This window comes from Trachurus japonicus, chromosome 12, assembly GCF_045865225.1.
Source record: "Trachurus japonicus isolate A0001 chromosome 12, Traja_1.0".
NCBI classification, from domain to species: domain Eukaryota; kingdom Metazoa; phylum Chordata; class Actinopteri; order Carangiformes; family Carangidae; genus Trachurus; species Trachurus japonicus.
In genome coordinates, this window is record NC_140918.1 from 6108395 (window position 1) to 6132182 (window position 23788).

Below are 23788 nucleotides of genomic sequence, written 5' to 3' on the forward strand. Positions count from 1 at the left end.
TTTTTCTCTCCCTCTTCTTTTTAGTATTTCTACAGAATGTATGGAGCCACTGACAAAGGGATTTCCTTCGGGATCATTTAAGTATATTATCTATCTATCTATATGGTCACTTTCCAAAAGAGATTGTGTTGCAAATTAATTATTGCATAATAATCGTGATAATGATAATCGTAATATCGTGATTATTTCTCTGACAATAATTGGTACCAAGAAAATCTATAATTGTGACATCACTACCTGCGTTAATTACGTTGATGTCAATTTACCATAACACAACAATGAACTGGTAGGAATTTAAATGTTAGCACATCATTTGGAATATTAAAAAAATGATTAAAATAAACTGAAACATTTGGCATACATGACAATGACCTGAATATTTCAAATATTTCCCCTGGGGGATTAATTATTGGTCCTTTATTAATAGATAGTTCAAATATTTTGTGTATGTAATTAATAATGTAATATATTTTGACTATATCTGATTTTACACATTCATAGTGTTGTCAAATTAATTAATGCATAATAATCGTGATACCGATAATCGTATCAAGAACATCTATAACCCTGACGTCCCTACGTACCTGCGTGACACACGCAGCGTCCGTCCACGCACTCCCCGCGGCCGTAGCAGTTGGACGGGCAGGTCCTGATGCTGCAGTCCTCGCCGGCGAAGCCTTCCTCGCACACGCACTGGCCGTTGACGCAGCGGCCTCGGCGCAGGCAGTCGCTGGGGCACGAGAGCTCGGAGCAGTCGTCTCCCTGGAAACCGACGTCGCAGGAGCAGCCTCCGTTGATGCACTGGCCGCGGTTGTTGCAGTCGTTGAGACACGCCAGCTGGCTGCAGTCCTCGCCCTGGTAGCCCGAGTCGCAGATGCACATCCCGTTGAAGCAGGAGCCGCGGCCGTTGCAGTCGTTGAGGCAGGTGAGCCGCGAGCAGTCGTCGCCGCTGTAGCCGGCCGTGCAGACGCAGCGGCCGTCCACGCAGAAGCCGTTGCCCTGGCAGCCGTTGGGACAGGTGCGCTCGCCGCAGTCCTCGCCGGCGAAGCCCTCGTCGCAGTAGCAGGTGCCGTTGTCGCAGCGGCCGCGGTCGTAGCAGTCCTTGGGACAGATGAGCTCGGAGCAGTCGTAGCCGGTCCACGGCTCGTCGCACACGCAGTCGCCGTCGACGTCGCAGCGGCCGCGGCCCAGGCAGTCGTTGAGGCAGCGGGTCTGGGAGCAGTCCTCGCCCACGTAGCCGTCGGAGCAGACGCAGGCGCCGTCCACGCAGCGGCCGCGGTCTCCGCAGTCCACGGGGCAGAGCTGCAGGGAGCAGTCGTCTCCGGAGAAGCCTTTGAAGCACTCGCACTTCCCGTCCACGCAGCGGCCGCGGTTCTGGCAGCCGCCGGGACACGCCGGCTCCGAGCAGTTGGGTCCTTTCCAGCCGGGCTCACACACGCAGCCACACGTCCCCGCGCTGAAGTTTCCATGACCGTTACAGAACGGTTTGGTTCCCACCTCACCTTTGATAAATAAATAAAATAAATAAAATAAAGACATGTTTTGATTTTGATCCATTTCATTTGTCTGTATTGGTTCAATTCAGAAGGTTCATGGAGAATAGACACACAGTTTTTACTTTTCCTGGCAATGAGTCACTTTTTGGGGAAAGTAACAAGTAACTATAACTAATTACTTTTTAAAAGGTAAGGTGCCCAACACTGGCAAAGAGTTGTTTTGATTTTGATTCATTTTATTTCTCTGTATCGGTTTGAGTCTGTTTTGGACTCAAGAAGTCAAGTAACGTTTAAGTGTACGTTAATTTACACTTTTTCTTTCAGTCCATCAACTAGTCAGAAAAAAGCCGTTTATCTGGAACTAATCACTCAGTATTCCTCCACACCGGCGCGTCGTGGAGCGAATACTGAGTGAGTTGGTTAGTGGTGTAGTTAGGGGGCGAGTCCAAGTAATCTGACATATTTGAACATTTTATTTAAAAAGTAACGCAATAGTTAATTTTCCTGTTGATTAGTTACTTTTATCATGTAGTAACTACAACTAATTACTTTTTAAAAATAAGGTGCCCAACACTGGTGAAGAGTTGTTTTGATAAGGGCTGAGTTTTAAAAAATCAATTTTCGGATTCCTATCAATCTTCATTTGAAAGATCTGATATCGATTCATAAAATCCTAAGATTGATCTTTTTAATGTTGCACTGTTGCACTGTTTACTTCTGGAGTGGGTCATGTTAAATAAATGTGCATTAATGTAACTGCTTTTCGGTCAATTTAATTAATATAAACAAAAATATTTTTTAATAATGCACAAGGTTAGAGAACTGCATCTTTGTATAATTTGCAACATTAGTTTTGTGAAAATCTCCTTCATAACCAAGCAAATAGGTATTAAAACTAAAATCACTCTAAATGAATCAAAATCGAATCGAATCGGGACCTTGTGAATCGGAAAGAGTTTGACGAGTAGATTGATATCGCACTCAGATAGTGATCTTAACTCAGCATAAAAACTGGAAATGGAGGAAAACCGCAAACCTGGATCTGTCCGCAGGTAATAAAACACACAGGTTTATGTCTCACTCCCTCAATCGATAAAAACATCAAAGTTTAAAAACAAAAGGTTGATTTTTCTTTTTTTTGTAGATTTGTGGTTCCACCTCATTTCTCTGTTTCCTAACTCTCTGCATCATTCAGAAACGGTTCAGGCCGTCGTCGTTTGGCAGCTGCTTCAGACGCCTCTTTACTTTCATCATGATGATGATGATGTTACAGAAACCGCATGTCATGTGTTTTCCAGCCAAATAAAGTCGCTGCTCTTACACCCACACACTGGATTCAGACGAGCAGATGAATGGAGCAGATGTGTGTGTTACGCTGAAGGAGACTCGCGGGGGTTGTGTGTGTTTTTCTTAAAGGAATAGTTCACCAAAAAATGAAATTCAGGCAATATTGACTCACCCTCATGCTGATGAATACTACTATAAAATGAGAGTCAATAGGGCCCGACACAAAAACGTCCATAAAACTACACAAAAACCATTTAATATTCCTCCACACCGCTCGTCCACTGCAATCCAAGTGTCCTGAAGGGATATAGTCCAGAGTTTACTGGAAACGACGTCATTTAGGACATTTTTACAGCCTAAACAGTCCTGTATTGAATTTGCCTGGGGTGCGTTCACGCGATGCACGCAGACATGACCAGACTTGCCTACTGTAAATGACATCCAGTAAACTAAAGTTTCCAGTAAACTCTGGACTATCTCCTTTCAGGACACTTGGATTGCAGTGGACGAGCAGTATGGAGGAATATTAAATGGTTTTTGTGTAGTTTTATGGACGTTTTGTGTCGGGCCCTATTACTCTCATATAAAGTTTTCGTGGGACTACGAACCGGCCTCCCGGGTCTCCAGATGTAGCCTCGTAAACCAGCCTCTCGCGGAAGTGCATTTCATTTCATTCCGAGGGAGAGTCTGGCCTCATCCCCATTCTAAGCGTTTGGACTGAAACCCTCAGAAGGCCGAGCCAATCAGCGTCACCCGCTGTGATTGACACAGCACGTTGGCCAATCAGGGACCGACTGGTGCAAAGCCCCGTCACTACACCAACTTGCTGATTGGCTGAATGGGGTTGTCTGTCAACGCTACTACCAAAGATATTAAACCGTCTTTGCTACTACTCCCGCCCTGCTGCCGCCCACCCCAAACGCTTAGAGGGGGGATGAGGCCAGACTCTCCCGAGAAATGAAATGAAATGCATTTCCGCGAGAGGCTGGTTTACGAGGCTACTCCAGATGCACTGTGAGGAATAAAAAACTACTCTGGAGTATTCATCAGCATGAGGGTGAGTCACTAATGCAGTGTTTTTCAACCTTGGGGTCGGGACCCCACGTGGGGTCGCCTGAAATGTCTAGTAATTGATTTAAAAAAAATTACTGATAAAAATATTTATTTAACCAATTATTATTTTAAAATTGTGATTAAAACACCACACATTATCTTAAACAGCTGTATTCTATACTTTCACTGTCATAACTGAACATAAATCGAGTTCAAAATGCAAATGCAGCATATAAAAATATCTGAGCTGGCGCATCTTGAATGACGGACGCGAGGTCGCCAGAAATTTGTGATATCAAAATGGGGTCACAAGCATAGACTGTAAAAAGAATGGACGTAGCACCCGTGATGTCACCCATTGGTTTGGGGGAGTCTGTTTTGTGCCTCTACTACAGGGGTTTGAGCTGCGCCATGTTGGATTTTACTTGCCATATTTGGAGCGGTGCGGCCGTTAGCCGGCCGAGAACCCGCCCACTGGCCTCGAAGCAGCGGTCTCCGGACCTGTCACTCAACGTTTCCGCGCCCTAATTGGCGAGAATTTTAGACCTAATAATAGTAAAACGGTAGAGTTTTTTTTTTAAATCACCCCCCTCAGAGTGTGTGCGGGGGTAGAAAATCGGTTGAGACCAAAACACGTGCTGACACCAGGCTTTGATCATGTTTATTGAGGATGTAAAGTTGGCTATTTTAACATGGCGGTCTATGGAGAATTGCTCCCTTCTGGTACCAGCCCCCAGAGGAAGCCGAGGGGATTGCAGTTTTCTGAACACGGAAGTGAGCTTCACTTCTCAGACCGACAACTGCCCCCTTGGTCACAAGCCAAAAAAGGTTGGGAACTGCACTTACCACTGCACTAATGACTGAATTTCATTTTTTGGTGAATTATTCCTTTAATGGAGCTCTTCTCAATGCAAAAAAAAAAAAAGTCCCGTGGCAATGGCTGTAACGGGTGAATCATGCCCACCTGTGACCTGAGCGCTGCAGCAGGTGCCGTCTCCGTTGCACTGGTCCCTCAGAGCTGAGACTTCTCCCTCCAGCATCTCCAGGCGGCTCAGCAGCTCCTTCAGACCCGGCGTCTCGTCGCCGCAGCCGCACGCCTGCCGCGGGATGTTGATGCGGTGGGTGAAGACGATCTGGTTCTCCCCGTCGACGGTGTGCTCGGTGACGTGGTGGTGGCCCGCCGAGGCCGGGGCGTCTCGGGGGAGCAGCTGCTTGCTCTCCGGGGCGTCCAGGTCCACGGAGCACAGCGAGCTGGACGGGACGTTGACGTTGTAGACGTGGTTGAAGACGACCGGGTGGTGCGGGCTGGGGATGGTCAGGTTGTGCTCTTTAGGGGGCGACAGAGTCAGGGTCTGGCGCCGGTGCCGGAGGATTTTCTTCACGAGCCCGGCGTCCGATAGGCTGAGCAGAGCGGCGAGGAGGAAGAGGAGGGAGAGGAGGAGAGGGGGGAGGCAGCGCAGGCGGCCTCGTGGACCCATGACAGGTGACGGATGTGGACTTTTAAATAAATATCAGTCAGAGCTGAGACGAAAGGCCGATCCTGGTTAGAAGGTGAAGGTCCTGTAAGAGCAGACAGAAAACACACAATCAGACTCATACAATTTCAACATAGTGACAGATTCAACATTAAAGAGGAAATATTATGCTAATTTCAGGGGCTTTTTTAAAGTCCCCTTCCCGCGACCCTTTTTGGTTATTTTAAAACATTCTCTGTGGTCTTTAAATTGTGATTATGAAGTTTTTAGCCAAAATCACAAAACCTGTGCCATTTCCCAGGGCTCTTCTTCTGCACAGCACCAGCAGCTCATTAGCAATGCACCTCAGGAGTTGTGACACGTCAACCCCAGTCTCCCTGCAACTGCCAGTTTGCGTCTGCCATTGGTTCACAGCAATTTGAAGGCAGAAAAACTTTGCACTTCCTTTTCTGCCGATATGTCCTCTAACATAAGAAAAATGCCACAGGAACATGTGAAAAGCACGAAAAACACGATTTTGTTGCCAACCCTCGTCCTGGCCATGTGCATTTGTTTATGGCTCCGTACTTTCCATACTTAATTTTAAAAAAAAGCAACAAAATGCAGAAAAAATCTTAAAAGAAAAGAAAACACAACTAAAATACAGGACTAGAGTTTGATATCCGTCTTCTATCCGCACTCAGCTCAACAGGAAGCTGAAGATACAAAAATCAGAGCAACAACAACAACAACACTGAGATCCAAACCCAAACTGACCCAATCCTTAGAGAACAGAGAAAGAGCTGAAAAGCTGAAAAACCCTCCACAATATAAATATATTCCAGGATTATGACCAAATCTTTTAAAACCAGTGGTTACTAATCTGGAGGCCACTAAATAATAATAAAAATCGCTTCTTCAGACTTTTTCCTCTTGTGAATAACTGGATCATTTAACTCTTCAGCTCTCTGAGAGCTGTTCAGGTCGGCTCCCTGACATGTGCAGGGCTTATTGTGACTATTATTATTATAGGATGTTGTTGAATAGCTCTTTCTCCTCCTGCACCTTTTCCTCCCTTTGTGCATTCACATTCGCTTTCACTTCTAATGCTCAGCTTGTGTGGAGGTGAGAAAGGAGCCGGAGCTCTTTTTGTTCCCTCCTGACACAACGATTTTCACGTTTCAAGTGCGACGATGTGAATGACTTCCAGGAGAGAAACGACGTCAGACAGCATCCACTCCTCTCTCTCTCTCTCTGTCTCTCTCTGCAGCTCGGTCAGTAGCAGCCTCTCAACCTGGCCATGGAGATAAAACAGTTTCCAGTGGGTAAAATGCAGAAAACTGCAAGCTGCTGCAGCCGGACGGATTTTTTTTTATCATCACTCAACAGAAGTGAAGATATTAAAGCGTCAGATGAAATCCAGCTACTTTTTTACAGTCAGCAATGATAATAAATAAAATATAAACCACTCCTCCACTCCGCTGATTGTCCTAGTTATTTCATATACATACATTGCCTGTCCAAAACAGAAGTCACCACCTGGATTTAACTTAGCTAATAGGTAAGAGTAAGTTATTTAAGTTATTTAAGACACATCTCTGTTTCAGAAGGGTCAAATTATTGGCATGCATCAAGCAAATAAAACATCTAAGGAGATTGCTAAAAGAACTGTCCAACACATTACTAAAAACTGGAAGGATAGTGGGGAACCATCATCTTCAAGGAAGAAATATGGTCATTTAAATAATCTTGAATGATCGTAATCGGCCATCACTTAAAGGGAAAGTTCAACATTTTGGCAAATTGGCCCATTGCCATAATCCCTATAGTCATAGCAGTAGGTTCGTTACCTTTAATTGTCGGTGCAAGCTATTTTTAGAACGGCAGACCAGAGCCGCTAGCTGCTCAGAGCTACGCTACGGAGGCTCATGGGATTTCTTGGTTTCCCTCATCAAACTCATCAAATACACAATCCAACAACTCCAAAACGCTCTGGTGGACAAGTTGTGACCTGCACATTCACCACGCTATGAGATAATAACAGAACGTTACTAGACAGAGTTGTTTTAGACCTCTGCTCCACCGTTCTAAAAATAGCTTGCACCAACAATTAAAGGTAACGAACCTACTGCTATGACTATAAGGATTATGGCAATGGGCTGATTCGCGAAAATGCTGAACTATCCCTTTAAACGTTTGGTGAAATAAAATCGTAAAAAAAAAAGATTGTGACTTATCGAAGCTTATCCAAACGATGGCACAGCGACTTTTGGGATGTACATTAGTGCATTACTTGGAGAGTTAACCAGTCAGACAGTGAACATACCAAACAGTCCACAGTTGTGCTGGCACATCAACGTCTTTGTTACACATATTTGTGAATTTGCTTTGGGTGTTAATGGCCGTCACTCTGCAGAATCTATACATATAAAGGTCAAATAATGTAAAAAAAAGAAGAAAAAGAAGCAGCTATTATTCATCCCATACACACAGCCGCCCACACATCACTCAGATGAAATCATCAACTAGACATGAGCAACACTGTAATTTTGCGGGAGACAAACTAGAACTAATGACAAGCTTCTTCCTCAGCGTGGGAAAGCCTCCTCGGATTACTCACTGCTCAGTTTCCAAAAGGATCTGGTGGTTGAGCGCAGGATAGTGAAAAATCAATACAAAGGGCTCACAGTGAACCGACCAAACAGCGCTGGCTTCATCCTCTCTGCTGGAAACATCTCGCTTCAAAGACTTTTTCTTAGGATACAACAAAAGGCAAATGGTGCTGAATTACCCGAGAAAATCTGAAGGTGTAAAAACTAGACATGTGTGATTTCATGGTTTACGAGCTCATCTATCTATCTGCTGCCTTGGAAACAAACTACACCTCTATAAAGGAGATGGAGGAGATGATCTCTAGACATTTTTTTTTTTAACCTGTCAAGCTGCTGCTGTCAGCACTTTGCACGTGCTGGCCGATGAAAAACGACTTCCAGAGACAGAGTGTGTTCACGCAGTTGTAGATAATACCAAAAGTGCACTTGGATTTCGATTCTCATGAGGACTTCTGGAAAATATTTGAGATACTCGGTTGGAGTAGATCAACAAAAGGCTCAGCGGAGTATTTGTTGCATCTCAGTGTTACCATGACAGCAACCCCCCCCCCCCCCACCTCCACCACCACCACCACCATCTTTGACACTGGTTTATTTATGAGAAGTTTGTACCTCATCCTCCAGATACGAAATCAAAACACATCATGGCTCCTGCACATAAATAACTTTGACTCTAATCCACACATGTCTCTATAAATCTCTGTCCTATATGAGGCCACAGCGCTGGTATCAAGGTAAACATCTGGAACATCTGGAACCAACGGCCACTGTGTAAATAAGGAGCATGAAGCATCATTGTGTAGCGCCATCTATATTCTGAACATGAACAGTAAATGTGCAGGTCAGTCACACAGTTAGCTCTCATACAGCACACTACAAAACAACATCAAGTTATCTTAGCACGTACAGAGGCTTATTAGTAGGGATAGACCAATTATCGGCATGTCCAATAATATTGGCTGATATCTGGCATTTTTACGATAATCGGTATCAGCCATTCTTTTCATCTATAACTGATAAAATAAGTCATTTGGCTCTGATGCAGCTGCCTCTCTGCCTGAAGTCACCACTGAACCAGGAGTTGTGTTGGCGTTTGTGTCATTCTACAAAAATTTTAAGTGTTTTTATCACAGATTTTCACAGTGTACAAAAAAGAAACAAACAGTAGCCTACAATGTGTTATTCTGAATTTTGACACCAAAGTTTTCATTTTTACTGCAAATGAATATCGGCTCTAAATATCAGTTAGCAGTTTCCTTGATTATTAATAGCCTAATTGGTATCTGTATCGGCCCTGAAAAAAACGATCGCTACAATCCCTACTTAAACTGATTGACTACTTTCAGTTAGATCCCACGCACCATAACTAGCAAGTTATTACAGTGTTGCCAACTTGGCGACTTTCCCAACCCTCTTGGCGACTTTTTTTTGTCAAAAGCAACTAGCGACAAATCTAGCGACTTTTTCTGGTGTTGTTACAGACGTTTGTGGTTTGGATACTCCGACGTGAAAGCACGTATCACCGCTGTCTTCAATGAACAGCGGGTACTGCCGTGAGCCCCGCTCCTGTCTCAAAACACTCACCGGAGGTCAGTCTTGCAGTAGAGTCATGGAGCAGTCCCCGCCACAGTCATTTAGCGACTTCTAGTGATGTCTAGCGACTTTTAGGACAGCCACTAGCGACTTTCCTTACTGAGGAGTTGGCAACACTGAGTTATTATAGCACAGAGGCTAATTAGCTGGAAAACTGTTTGGCTAGTTACACAGCACAACTGAAGCACAACTTAGGCTAACTTAAACTAGCTAACAAATTAAGTGGCTAATTTAGTGTTCTCACACAGCACATTATAGAAAAACAGTTATTATAGGCTAACTAGCTATAGCAAACTCGTAAGATAAATATTTTTCACAGCTAACTGACAGCTAGCTAGTTAGCAAGATTGCTATAGGCTATGCCGTTTCTAACTGATAACAACTTGTACGAGCTATTATCAAATTAGTGTTAATGTAGTTGTAGGGTCCTTGTTATACGTATAATTTATATTTCTGTATTTTATGTATTTATCTTTTTGCACTGCTTTTCTTAACCTGTTTTTGTTTTGTCGTTTCGTTGTTGCTGCTGTGACATTTCAATTTCACTCCAGGGATTAGTAAAGTTTTTCTGATCTAATCTGATATGATAATTTAAGCGCTTTAAAAATACAGCAACACACTCCTAATTCTTCTAATAAATATTTCTATAAATCACCCCGCACACAATTTACATACAGACGCTATTACACAATATAATTTACACTTCCATAACACAGCAAATTACAAAAAGTGCTTGTTTTTACATACTTAAGTCATTTTTTGTCCTTTACACATAAATTGCTACCATGTGTACATCTGGTGGTTTATGCTTTCTGTATCTTTTTTTTTTAATATGTGGTACATCGACTGTTATCTTTTCCAATTTTATGGATCCTCCTGGTAGAATAAGGGAATTGAATATAAATCTACAGACGTCTCATGTGAGCCAAACACGATTGGCTCATCCCAGTTAAAAACCCAAATTGAACGGCTGTAGTGTTTTATTGTCAATCTGTGGTATTTCACAGTGATCGTTTAAATGTCACGCCGACATGAGCGCAAATTAACGCAGGAATCTTTCCATCCCGGTGGATCTTCTTCTAAAATATTTGCATCTCCATGGACTTTTTATACTTGTCCACTGCTTCACATTGTTGCTGTTGTTGTTGCTAAGATTATTGACGGAGTTGGTTGAGGATTAATGGGCAGGTCGAGCCCGAGTGAATTCACTTCTGTTCCAAATTACGAAGAAGACTCACTCTGATGATGGGTTTTCCAGTTGTGGAATACCCATAAGATTTATATCTGGGAAAAGCCACAATAACAGATTAAGAAGGAGCAGGAATCAACAGACAGTGATGTGACAAGTTGTGGGCTTCGGGCCACCGCTCTCTGAAAACAGCATGTGTCCTACAAGCTGAGAGGAAATCTGGTGGCTTTACGCAGATCAGAGGTTGCGATAACGTCGTTTTTTTTTTCTTTTTTCCTACTTTCTTTTTCTATTATACAGCGTTACATATTCCAGTCATGTCAGTGACTTTAAATCTTTTAGGTGGACTCCTCTCATCATCAATCCTCTTTTTCTTCCTTTATTGCCAGGAGCTTTGACCTCACCTCTGACCTGACCTCTCTCTTCATCATGCGCCCCTTTGACCAGTGTTTGTGCACCGCTGCATGTATCTGTTCAGCCGCAGATATTAAAAACTGAGCTAGAGTTTCACGAGTCCTCGCACATCTGGTGAGTGGCGAGGTGAAGGTAGGTTACTACCTGACTGCTGTTGTAAATCTCAAGACTGAAGTCTCCAAATATGTTTCTGATCTCCCCGTAGAAAATCTTTTACAAGGCGTTAAGACCGATAATTTGCGGTTTTGGAGGTAAAAAGTGAATCCTTTTAAAACCCTCGACATGAATGTTGCTGCTGTTGCCATGTGTTTCAGGTCGATCTGCTTCGGTAGCTTCGAAAAGGTGATGAAATTATACACATTGGTCAAACTGGTCTAAAACATAAGGTTTCTGTGGTGTTCATTGATTTTTTAATTTTATTTTAGAAGATGAAATAAAAAGATGTTCAATCTTACATTGATTGAACATACTTTTTTTTTTTTTTTAAGTATATTTCTTTGGCTTTTTTGCCTTTATTTGATAACACAGTGAGATAGACAGGAAAGGGGAGGCAGAGAGAGGGGGAATGACATGCAGGAAAGTTCTGCCCGCCACGGGACTCGAACCGGGGACGCCTGCGTCGAGGACTGCAGCCTCCACATGGACCACTGCGCCAACCACCGCCCCGATTGAACATACTTTTGACAGTCAAGAGATAACAGAAAAACAGTGGAGAAAGGTATATATTTTTTTTACTTTGTGACGTTTATCGCGCTACTAAACTGTTTTTATGCTGTTCTTTTTAAATGTTTTGTCTTTATGTAAAGCACATTGAGTTGCCTTGGTATGAAATGCGCTATATAAATAAAGATGCCTTGCCTTATTATATTCTATGTACTTGGACCCCTAGAGGTAAATTATGAGCCGCCCTAATGTTTCAGTGGACAGCCTCCATTAATTTCTTAATTGGGCTTTTATTGTGAAATATCACACAGGAAGATGGTGGAAAACTCACAAACGTGCAGTTTTCAGTGTACAGCGACTTTTGAAATTGCATATTTGCCTTCAGAATCATCATTAATAAACAATAAATAAGCGATGATGCAATTAAAAAGGTGTTTCTACTTCTGTCAAATGACAACAAGTTCTGGGTGGATTAACTGAATAGAAACTAATCAATCTACTGCATCATTTTTAAGAGGATAAATGTATTGACGTTGGCCTCAGAGTTCAGATTTTCTCCTCAGACGACCCTGCGTGGGTTCTCCAGCTCCCTGCTTCCTCCCACAACCCAAACACATGCAGGTGAGACTCACTGACCACAGGTATGAGCGTGTCAGCTCTGTCCAGGTGTACACCACCACACCCTCACCTCCTGTGGTCTGTACTTCCTACTTGAATGTAAAACTATGCAGGAAACCAATACAGGCGACTCTGGACTAAACTAAATACAAAATAATTAGTATATTGCTCAAACTGATATGAGTCTTTAAGCCGCTCAGCTCCTGTAACAGTCGTTGCTATAGATCGGATTAAAGAGCTTCCTCCAAAGAGACACTGCAGAGAAAATGTTTCATACTTTTAACACCTCCTGTTTCTTAAGTCTCTTTTCTAAACCTACAGATTTCCTGTTTATACAGAGGAGCTGTTTTGGCTGCAGCCGCTCATCTATACACTCCATGAGCGCTCCGGTGCGGTGCCCACTGAGCGCAGCCAGCGTAGCGTAGCCGGCCAGCCAGCCAGCCAGCCAGGCCTCGGGGTTGACTGAGGACACGTCATTTGACTACGGGGACGTGGGAAGACAATCTGGAGAGAAAATTGAAATAAATATAACCTGTTCACTAAGCTATAATCCAGAATGGCTGTAGCTTTAGAGCTCTTCCCCCTCGCTGGCAGCCAGAGGGGAACTTTCCCACGTGGAAAAGAGAAACTGGGAATGTTGGCCCTGCTCTGAGGACATCTGTTTTGTCGAATAGAAAAAAGAAAAAAAACACACAAGCGCTGAGCTTTTTGTCCTGTGTCCAGACAATGGCTCGGTTACCTCTACCTTTTAATGAAACCTGGATGTTCTGCTGCTGCTGCTGCTGCTGTTTAACGGTTAATTTGTCATCCCTGTGTGCACAGTCACTCAGATGATGGATGGCTGCCGTCCCGGGGATTCAAACTGTTGCACGTCATCCACGAGAACAATACAAGTGTCTGGACGGACGACGCTGTGCCGATCATGGAAAGCGTGTGTGAGGCTCGACAGCAGCAGCGTGTCAGGACTCGAAGCGGCGGTCAGCGGCGAACATTAAACCGGTGCATCTGCTGTGTTTGTTCATCTGTGACATTTTTATTTTCCGTGAATGTGCCTGAAGAGCTGATTCTCACAGCATCTGGTACAGCTGGAAATCCACTCACCAAAAAAAAGAAAAGAAAGTTAATTGGAGAATTTAACTGTAGTCGATACAACAATAACAGACACAGCAACACCTCATTAACGGTCTGATATTCCCAAGTGGTCGGTTAAGAATAATAAAGCCGTGCTGTATTATTGTGTTCCCAGGTTCAGACTGAACAGGTTTAAGATACTTAGGAAGTGTTAGAGCTGAACCGATCAGATAATTAAACTATTTTCACACTCGTTTACACGTTGGAGTTGCTTTTCACTCTAAAATGCCAAAACATTTGCTGTTTTCAGCTGCTACACTCTGAGGATTTGTTGCTTTTCTTTATTTTTCTTTTTTTCTTTTTTTACCAGATATGTTAATAAACTGAGCGTCTTTGGGTTTTGGACTGGTGGCTGGACAAAATAAGTGATTTGAATAAATGACTTTGGCCTCTGGGAAATTAGATTTTTAACAATTTATTCATATTCCATTGACGCAAAGATCCATTAACTTGCACATTAAAATGCCTTGGCTTTTCATTCTCTGCCAGCGTATAATAATGATATTGTGCAGGATTTTGGGATAAATATTAAAGCTGCGTACAGTATAAAGGTAGATGTTTGTGTTAAAGCTCCATACAGTATAAAGGTAGATGTCCATGTGTAGTGTGATTATAAAGCAGCTCTAGGTTCTATATTAATACTGTGAAAGTATCAAAGCCTCAGTCCACAGAGAAATGCACACAGCCTGTATTCAGAAACTGAGCCTTAAAACCAGCCGTCAGGACTTCCTGTCACTTTGTGATGTCACAACAAAACTGTCAGCCAAAGCCCCGCCTACCACCATCCAACAACTTGGTTTCTCTGAGTGTTTTACTCTGAAATCTGCTCTATTTTTTATCGGATCGCTCAGAAAGCAGTCAGCCAATCAGAAGAGAGGCTCAGAGCCTCCTCTCTTCTGATTGGCTGACACCGACTTGTTGTTACTAGAGCTCCAGAGAGAAGCTGAGAGATGGAAAAACAAAACCACAAATACATCATCTGATAAATCAACTCTTCAAAATAAAACGCAAGACAAGAAGATGAAGAAAACCCGGGACCTTTAAAAAAAAATAAAAGCTGTCATCTCATCTGCGTTCAGTCGACCTCATGACCAACAACACCTGAGTCTGGACAGATTTACTACGTTGACACAGAAGCCGACACAGTTACATAAACATCGTTCTGTGATGTAAAACAATGACTGAACTTCAACTTCACCATCTATCTCGGCTGCGAGAGGAAACCAGACATGGATGACTGGACAAATAAGAGCAGAGACCGATGCCCTCAGTAACCTCAGTGCCACCGACCGCCGCTGCACAACCACAACTCTGTTCCTCCGCTGAGGCTGGAATTTGGGACACTGAGAAAAAAAATCTAACACGTTTTACATAAAATGCCGAGGCGTGTGATGATGCTGAATTACGATCCACCCCTGGCTCTGTGTGCAGAGGTCACACGCAGGGAAACATTGTAGGCCGAGCCCCTGGGGGGAGAAGTCTCCAGCCCCGGCTCCTGAACCAGCTGGTCCCTCTGACAAGAGATTTGTTCTCCCAGACACCTTTCACATCCCGGGACGCCCTGCACATAGCAGAGAGGCCGTAAAAAGAAGAAAAAAAAGAAAAAACCCAACAACACACACACACACACCCAGGGCTGAGATGATGACGTGAGCTGGAGAATCGAGGGGGAGCGGGAAACATCAGAGGAAGTGAACGATTACGATCTCCTGCAGCTGAAATATTCATCTGTGCAGAACGTGGACAAAAAAATTAAACCAGACTTTGATTTCAATTAAGCAGAGTTATAATGGATGGATGGATGGATGGATGGATGGATGGATGGATGATGAATTTGGGGGTTGGTTGTTGTTTTTGTTTCCATCTTCCCTGCACCATCACCCAGTTTTCCCTCCGTTTAATCTCCACGATGGAAAAACGACACAATGAAAATGAAAACTGAACTGCGCGCTGCCCAAGGTAATGTGATGTGATGAATCATCGGCGCTGCACAGCCTCAACAGCACACACACACACAGAATCACACACAGAATCACACACAGATGGAGAGTTTTATATTCAATTTTCAGGCTATTGATCTATAACCTAACAACATTTGTGAGAGTCTGTGTCTGGCCTGAAGCGGTTACTCCCTCCCTCTGCGTGTTAAAGGTGATCAAAGCTGTGGATAACTCTTCCACATGTTCACTCCCTCAGCAGACAGTCAGCACCTCTGATCTCTGCATTGGCTGCTCTGGCAGTGTGTGTGTGTGTGTGTGTGTGTGTGTGAGAAAGAGTGTGTTTAAGTGTCAGACAGAGGAAGAAGTTACAGAATACATGAAGAATGCACCTCCAATAATAAACTATAATCAATACCTTCTGCTGCTCCACTGACCTCTAGTGCAATTTGCAATTTGATGCAACAACTCGTGCTAAAAATTCATAGTCAATATAATGTATCAATATGTCTTTTTGTACCGTTTATTCCGAATATACAAATACCAAACTAATTCTTTGCACAGCATAAAATAGAAATGAAAACTGAGGAAGCAAAATGATAAAACACAACAATAGAAAAGAAAATGAATGACAAGAAGCAGCATCTTCTTACCTGTGTTTGTGCAATCTACTTTAGTTTTTTCTTCTTTTCCACCACAACGACCTCCTGCAGGTTTGATGATGAGATGTTTGCAACAATAAAAAAAATAAAATTAAAATAAAAAAATATAAAAAAATTGATGCTGTGCTCCTCTTCCAGCAAGGTGGCAGCTCAGTCAGTCAGTCAGTCGGTCGTCCCTCAGCCGGCTCCTTATCTCCCCTCGGCGTTTGTTCACAGCTCGGGCTGAGGTTCAGCTCCTCTACCAACACACAGAGAGAGAGGGAAGAGAGGGAGAGGGAGAGAAGAGAGAGGGAGAGTGGGAGTGAGTGTCTTTTAAAGTGTGAGGAGTGTTTAGGTCTGACCCCCATTGCTTTCGCTTTAAACTCCAACCCTTAAATAGCCGTCACTCTCCCACCCTCTTTTCTTTTCCTCCCCTCCCCTCCCCTCCCTCCTTCACTCCCTCTCTCTACTGTAACTAATGGATGCGGAGCCTGGGCTGCTGCCTTTAAATGAGATGCCAATGTGACTGGGAGTCATGACAGAGCAGCAGCAGCAGCAGCAGCAGCAGCTTGTGGTTGTGCAGGAAAATTAGAGAGAGGAGGAGGTGAGGGGAGGAGGGGGAGAAGGGGAGATGGCCGACAGACGTTTCCCTTCAACCGTATTAACTTTGCAATAATGATTTGCTGCAAAAATAAATCTGAAGCTTTGATCAAGAAAGTCAACTTCTAGGAAACCCACTTTTTTCTTCCTGCAGCTCCAGCACCTAAACCTGCACCTCCTCTTCCTCCTCCTCCTCCTCCTCCTCCTCCGATTGACTCGTTATCCGTCATAAAAAGTGTTAAGCGGAGGAAATGTTTCCCTTCCTTCCTCAGACCGACACAGACGCAGACGGTTTTATTTCTCGTGCAGACAGACAGACAGACACGCTCGCTCGCATTTTTTCATACATTTCATACCAGATGGGACGAGCAGGAAACTGACACATATTTATTTAACTCTGGCGCCGAGCCACCGATGGTCGATTAAAATAAAAGCATGCACCGACCGTCGGCCGGGCAACGCGCCACCATACGGTTACACAGACTCCACACAGCTAAACCTTAATATGATTAGATGAGGATGAGCTTAAATCTTTAAAGTGAGAGAAGACGAAGTGGGAGAACATGTTGTTTTGTCTGATTGTTAAATTAACTCTTCTGTTGTCCTTCAATATGTTCCCTTCCTCCATCCTTCCTTCTTTCCACAATCCTTTTTCCTTTCCTTCTTCTTCCTTCCTTCCTCCTTTGATCCAATTGACCTGATCTGTTCCCTCCCTTCATCTTTCTTTTCTTCTTTTTTCCCTTCCTTCTGTCCTCCCTTCTTTCCCTTCTTCCTTCCTTGAATGAATCTGTTCCCTCCTTCCATCTTCCCTTTCTTCTTTCCACAATCCTTTTCCCTCCCTTCCTTTTTGACCCAATCTGTTCCCTCCCTCCTTCTATCTTTCCTTCCTTTTCCCTTTCCTTCTTTCCTCCCATCTTTCCCTTTGTCCTTCCTTCCTTTCGTCCTTCCTTCCTTGACCCTAATTGAGATCATTGGAGCAGCCGTCGGCCTCAGTCAGGACAGTTTGTGGTTTTGCCTTCAACGCTGTTTACAGAGAGGCTAATAAATGGACACATCCCATCATCACAGAGAGCAGAGAGGACGATGGGAATGTCATTAGGTCTTCATGGATGTTAAACGTCTTTATTGTCCTTCCAGTGGTTCTTGAGATATTTCGCTCAAAAACCCACACGGATCAATCTGCTGCTGGAGCCCAGAGGAGGAAACTTTCATCTGAATGAGAATCCACCACATGGTTGTTGAAATATTTCAGATTTGATGAAAAGAAGACGAATGTTGAAGCAGAAGAAGACGACGTGCCACAAACGACCTTTTTTTTACACCAAAACAAACCGGTATTAGCAGGTTTTCTGAGCCTCTTCAGGCTTCAGAGCATCAATGTGAAGCGTTTCCATGCAGATTTTGTGTTTTTACAGCTTTATTTTATAGATAAAGTCATAACCCGACATAAAAAACCCATAAAAAACTGCATTTCGCTGCTGTAGCTCAGCCTCTTGTCCCTGAACGCAGCACGGCCGTGGTGTTTCTGTATTAACCGTCCAGGACAGAAGACGACTAAAGACCTGCGAGTTCAACTCCGAGTGTCGCGTTTAAAAATGGGCGCTAATCGGAGCCAGAGCTGATAAATACCTGCGTCTGCTGCAGAGAAACTCGACCCGAGTGAAAACCAACGCTGATTGTTCCCTTCATTGTCGACAAAAGCAGATGTTGGCGGCATCTTTTTTTTCTTCTTCTTCTTCTTTTTGACCAGTGGAAAAGAGGCTTAAATCCACGTTAATGTGCAGAGCAGCAAACAGAATCAAAAACCTTCTTCACTCCATCATTTCTTCTTAAAAAAGAAGAAGAAGAGACAGTGAATGAGAGGTTTTGAGTTTCTTGGTTAAGTTATCACCGTATTGAAGATGAGACTGCAACTGATGGATTCTGATTAATCAATGAATCATTTGGATGTTTAAAATATCAGAAAACAGAGAATAATTGTTTGCCTAAATCCAAAGATGTTCAGCTCAGTCCTGGATCTGACAAAGAAAAGTGGTGAAAAGTCAGTGTGGTGTTAAAACTAGACTGAATCCATGTTAAACTGTTGTTTTGTCTATTTTTATATTCTATATGGCCATCGTCTCATTTTTATCCTGTTTTATTTCAGCCATTTTTATATTGTTATCTTTTCATCTGTTCATACCTGTTGATCTCATCTGTTAATACAACAGGTGGAAATGAACAAATGCTGCTATAACCTGGCTCAAGACGTCTTTTCTTGTCCTACAAGATTAATGTTAATTTGTGCATTGTCACTGTTTTAAATAAATAACTTCCTATTCTATAAACTATCATAGATTTTTTTTTTTGCTTATACACAAATGCAAAATGATACAATATACTGTAGCTTCTTCAACAAAACAAACAACTCAGGCCTTGTTTTTATAAACATGGAGGTAAACATCAGAGTCAGAAACAATAAATCCTGATTAATCTAACGAGCTTAGAAGATTTGCCACTTTTCATTGAAGGACGGTGAACAAAGCTTCAGAAACACAAAGACGACAACGAGTCTTTAACGTGCAGCAGCAGGAAACATGGGAACACGTGCCGGTGTGAAGCGGAGGTCAGGTCCGTGCTGAAGACGAGAAAACTCTGCCTCCATTCATCAGCTCACATCGTCTCCTCCGGAGCCTCAGAAGACGGCGGGGAGCCGACGTGAGCGACGTCTCACACGTCTCTAAAGTGTGTGTGGAGCCGGGGATATGGGTCACACCACCGAGGCCTCTTTTAATTTAAGGCTCCACAGGTGTTTCACACACACACACACACACACACACACACACACACCGAGGTAACGGCAGCACATGTGGTTCAGACTGAGCGCTGCTGCAGTGGCAAGAAAAAGAAAAGGAAAAGAAAAAGGAAAAGAAGAGCTGGTTTTCTGCGTTAACGGTTCGTAAAATGAGCGAACCGCAGCTCCTCTGAGGGGGGGTCAGCAGGGACCCTCAAAGCTTTTATTACTCCTTCATTGAGAGTGTTGTGATGTTGTCCACAACCTGCTGGTTCCACTCCATCAGCCTCCTCCTGCTGCTGCTGCTGAGGCCCCTCGCTGCCGCAGGACTCACAGGCTCCAAGTAAAAGACGGCTTCATCACAACGACTGGGACAGAAATATTTGATAAACTATGGTTACCAGCAGAAGTTTTGGGTCTGACACCGGTCGATGGCTGTGAACTCTCCACCAGTCAGGCTACATCACCTTACATCCTGTTTAGCATTGGTTTCTCTCATCAAATTCATCAAATGCACAATCCAACAACTCTAAAACGCTCTGGTGGACAAGTTGTGACCTGCACATTCACCACGCTATGAGATAATAACAGAACGTTACCAGACAGAGTTGTTTTAGAGGTGAATTCATGAAAACCGCTGATGCTCGTTCCCGTCGGGGGCAGTTTTTTGCCTCTGAAACAACTCTGTCTGGTAACGTTCTGTTATTATCTCATAGCGTGGTGAATGTGCAGGTCACAACTTGTCCACCAGAGCGTTTTGGAGTCGTTGGATTGTGTATTTGATGAGTTTGATGAGGGAAACCAAGAAATCCCATGAGCCTCCGTAGCGTAGCTCTGAGCAGCTCACGGCTCTACTCCGCTGTTCTAAAAATAGCTTGCACCGACAATTAAAGGTAACAAACCTACTGCTATGACTATAGGGATTATGGCAATCGGCCCCTTTTCCAAAATGTGTTTTCAATGGTCGGAATGCAATCAGATAGAGCTTGACCACATGAAAGTAACGGTGTCAATGCACCCAAGACACATTGAGGACGGATAGTGATCCGATCGACCAAACCACCTCAGAAGGCGTCATTGGTCACAAGTGTAAACACCTAATGCTTCCTGTATCCACATACAACTACACAGACGGAAATACTTCTACTATATATTTTCTTTTTTCCTTTTTTCCTTTACCTGCACAAATATGTGATCGGATCTCAATGTGGACACTGGAGATGCATATTAATGCCAGGTGGAAATGCTATCTGGTTAAACTATATGTGGATACAATCTGGATACTAGACCCATGTTAATGCCGATTCCTCATTCTGAGCTTTGATTCAACATGTGGCTAGAATAAAAAATAAATATAGAAATACAAGTCTGATGTACAATAAGAACAAGGTCTCAGGAACTCTTAAAAGACACAGAAATGTCTGAAAAAACTGTATCCAGAACCAATCTGGATACTAGACGCATGTTAATGCCAGGTGTGAACGGGGTTTCACTGCAGCAGCTCTCCACACACAACATCAGAGTTTTCATATTAAAACATTGTTCAACATTAAAGACGTCCTCAAACAGCTCTCAGAGTTCAATGCTGCTCCACACACTTCTGGGTTTCTGGTAAAAACACGAAGCTACTAGCTAGGGAGAGACGTCACATCACGGATATTAATTGCTGTCTACAGCAGCCAATCAAATTCAATGTACATTTAGCATCACCTGTGGGATTGTCTGCTGCTGCTGCTGCTGCTGCTGCTGCTGCTACAGTTTTTGGACTGGGACACATTCAGGCTGTTTGGGCCTAAAGCCGATGGTTAGCAGAGCTACTGTAGCAAGGAGTTAGCAAGGCAAAATTTAGAGAAACTATTTTAATTGGATGCAAAATTAGAAAACGTCCTCGAGAGCAGGATGAGTCGTTTTAGAAATCGGCATTTTTCATTTCCTGAGGTCTTTAAGTCGCCACCTGGAGACAAATAAAGTTTCTAGACGTGGACTGAACAGTGATCTGATCCTCATCCAAGTTCCAGCTGTAAACAAACACACCGTCTGTGATCTAATGTCAGACAAACAATAGGGTAACACTTTACTTGAATAGGTATTCATAAAATTGACATAAAACTGTCATAACCATGACATAACAGCTGTCATAAACATCAATGAATACTTCTGACAGCTGTCGTTAAGTGTCATTCGGTAAGTTATGTCACTTTTGATGCAAAGTTGACATTATTTGAGATGTCCTTATTATGAGAACCTCACATAATTTTTTAAAGTTTGGCAATTAGGTCTGCTATGACAGTTTAAATTGTCTTTATGTCAAGTTGTCAGATCAAAAACATCTCAAATAATGTCAACTTCGCATTAAAAGTGACATAACTTATCGAATGACACTTAACGACAGCTGTCATAAGTATTCATTGATGTTTATGACAGCTGTTATGTCATGGTTATGACAGTGTTATGTCAATCTTATGAATACCCATTCAAGTAAAGTGTTACCAACAAGAGAAATGTTTTGTGCAGGTATTGAACGCAGCAATGAGCCCTGAGTGAAGATCCTGAACCTGAATCAGCCTCTTCAGGAGCTCTGCAGTGTTCAGCAGGAAGTTTGGACCGATCCTCCTGGACAGAATCTCAGCTCGGCTCCGTCCACAGCGTCTCTGCTGGGTCGGGGTCTGGGTTTTGTCTGGGCCACCCCAGATAGTGGACTTCCTCAGTCCTATAGCAGATTACCTTTGATGTTCAGGGTCACTGAGTTTCAGCAGGTGCACAGAAACCCTGACATTCTCCTGGACGACACCTCCGTCAGCCTGGGAATTCAGTTTCCCCTCCGTGATGAGGAGCTGATCCAGGAGCAGCGAAGATGCCTCCCACCTGATTCCACCTTTGGGATGATGTCGGTATGCACTGGCCTAATTTTAGAGCTGCATGTTCCTCCCAAATGATTCAACCTGAGTTTCATCACTCAACATATTTCTTTCTACAAATAAATCACATCATTTTTAAAGGGACAACGAGGAGTTTTGGAAAGCGAAGTGTTTTCACACTACATTTCCCATGAGCCTCAGCACACATGGTGTAATTCTTGGACCGGCGCAAGACAGATGATAGCGAAAACATTTGCAAAGAATGTTTTCATTAATCAAGAATAAAAGTCGGAGGTTGGAAGACGATCAGACATCGTCGTAGGTCCGACCATAAACGATGCCAATTAGCGATCCGGCGGCGTTATTCCTATGACCAGTCAGGCAGCGTCCACGAAACCGAAAGTAGGAAATGCTGGTTGACCACTAAATAATAATAACAAAATAACCAGAAAGACAAAACTATATTTATCGAAAATGGACCCATTAACAAGTGGTAACGTAGATTCATCCACATTAATATGAGACTCTTTTATAACCAAAAACAAACTCCTTGGTGTCTTTAATTTCTTCTGTGAAATTCAAATGAAAAAATCTATAATAAGATTTTCTTTTGCACATTGTTCAGTGCACAAACTATACACAAGTACATGTGAACGCTGGCACTAGTGTTGTCGTTGTTGTTTAAGATTACACCGTGTGTTTCTAAGGAACAAGCAGGACGTTGGATGAGATGTTTCAGTCTCTGGTCCAGAGTGAGTCAGGAGTTAAACCTGCGGTGCAGATGGTTCGGTGAGCAGAGTCGGACCAGACCGAACACATCGACTGTTAAAACAACACAGGTGTTCATGTGTTGGAGATGAAAGTGGCCGTTACAGATACGGACCATCCTCAACTTAAAAGGATCCGATTCCTCATTCTGAGCTTTGATTCAACATGTGGCCAGAATAAAAAATAAATAAAGAAATACAAGTCTGATTGTACAATGAGGAAGAGGTCTCAGGAACTCTTTAAAGACGCAGAAATGTCTGAAAAATTACAGTTTTGATTAATAGTTTTCAGAATTTTAAGTACATTTTTGAGCAAATGTGTCCAAAATGTGATAATAAATTGATTATGTTTAATTTGTGGACATAATAAGCTGTTTATAAATGTTGATGTCCATTTTTCACAGTTTTCTAATGTTTCTATTGACCAGTAAGTTAATTAATTGACAGATTAATTCATGTATAATGAGAATATCTGTGCTGCAACTAAGGAATAAAATCAATTCAGAAACATGACAGCTGATAGTTTTCAGAATTTTAAGTACATTTTTGAGCAAATATGTCCAAACTTATTTATCTTGTGTGATAATAAGTTGATTATGTTTAATTTGTGGACAAACTAAGCTGTTGATGGCCATTTTTCACAGTTTTCTAATGTTTCTTTCGACTGATAAATTCATTAATTGATGTAAAATGAGAATATCT

The 23788-nt window shown here is 42.9% G+C and overlaps 1 protein-coding gene across 3 annotated transcripts in view; it reads right to left on the reverse strand.

Moving 5' to 3' along the window:
- Positions 1-16457, reverse strand: part of LOC146976971 (tenascin-like) — a 61324-nt gene extending 44867 nt beyond the window's left edge. For 2 of the 3 annotated variants that reach the window (XM_085792772.1, XM_085792770.1), the window contains exons 1-3: positions 16101-16356; positions 4801-5396; positions 585-1502 (exon numbers count right to left, since the gene is read on the reverse strand). In XM_085792772.1, the coding sequence (XP_085648898.1) occupies positions 585-1502; positions 4801-5314 (1432 nt within the window). In that variant the 5' untranslated portion in view covers positions 5315-5396; positions 16101-16356. Of the gene's footprint in view, positions 1-584; positions 1503-4800; positions 5397-16100 lie in introns of all 3 variants that reach the window. The other variant, XM_085792771.1, reaches the window with a different exon arrangement.
- Positions 16458-23788: the final 7331 nt, after the last annotated feature.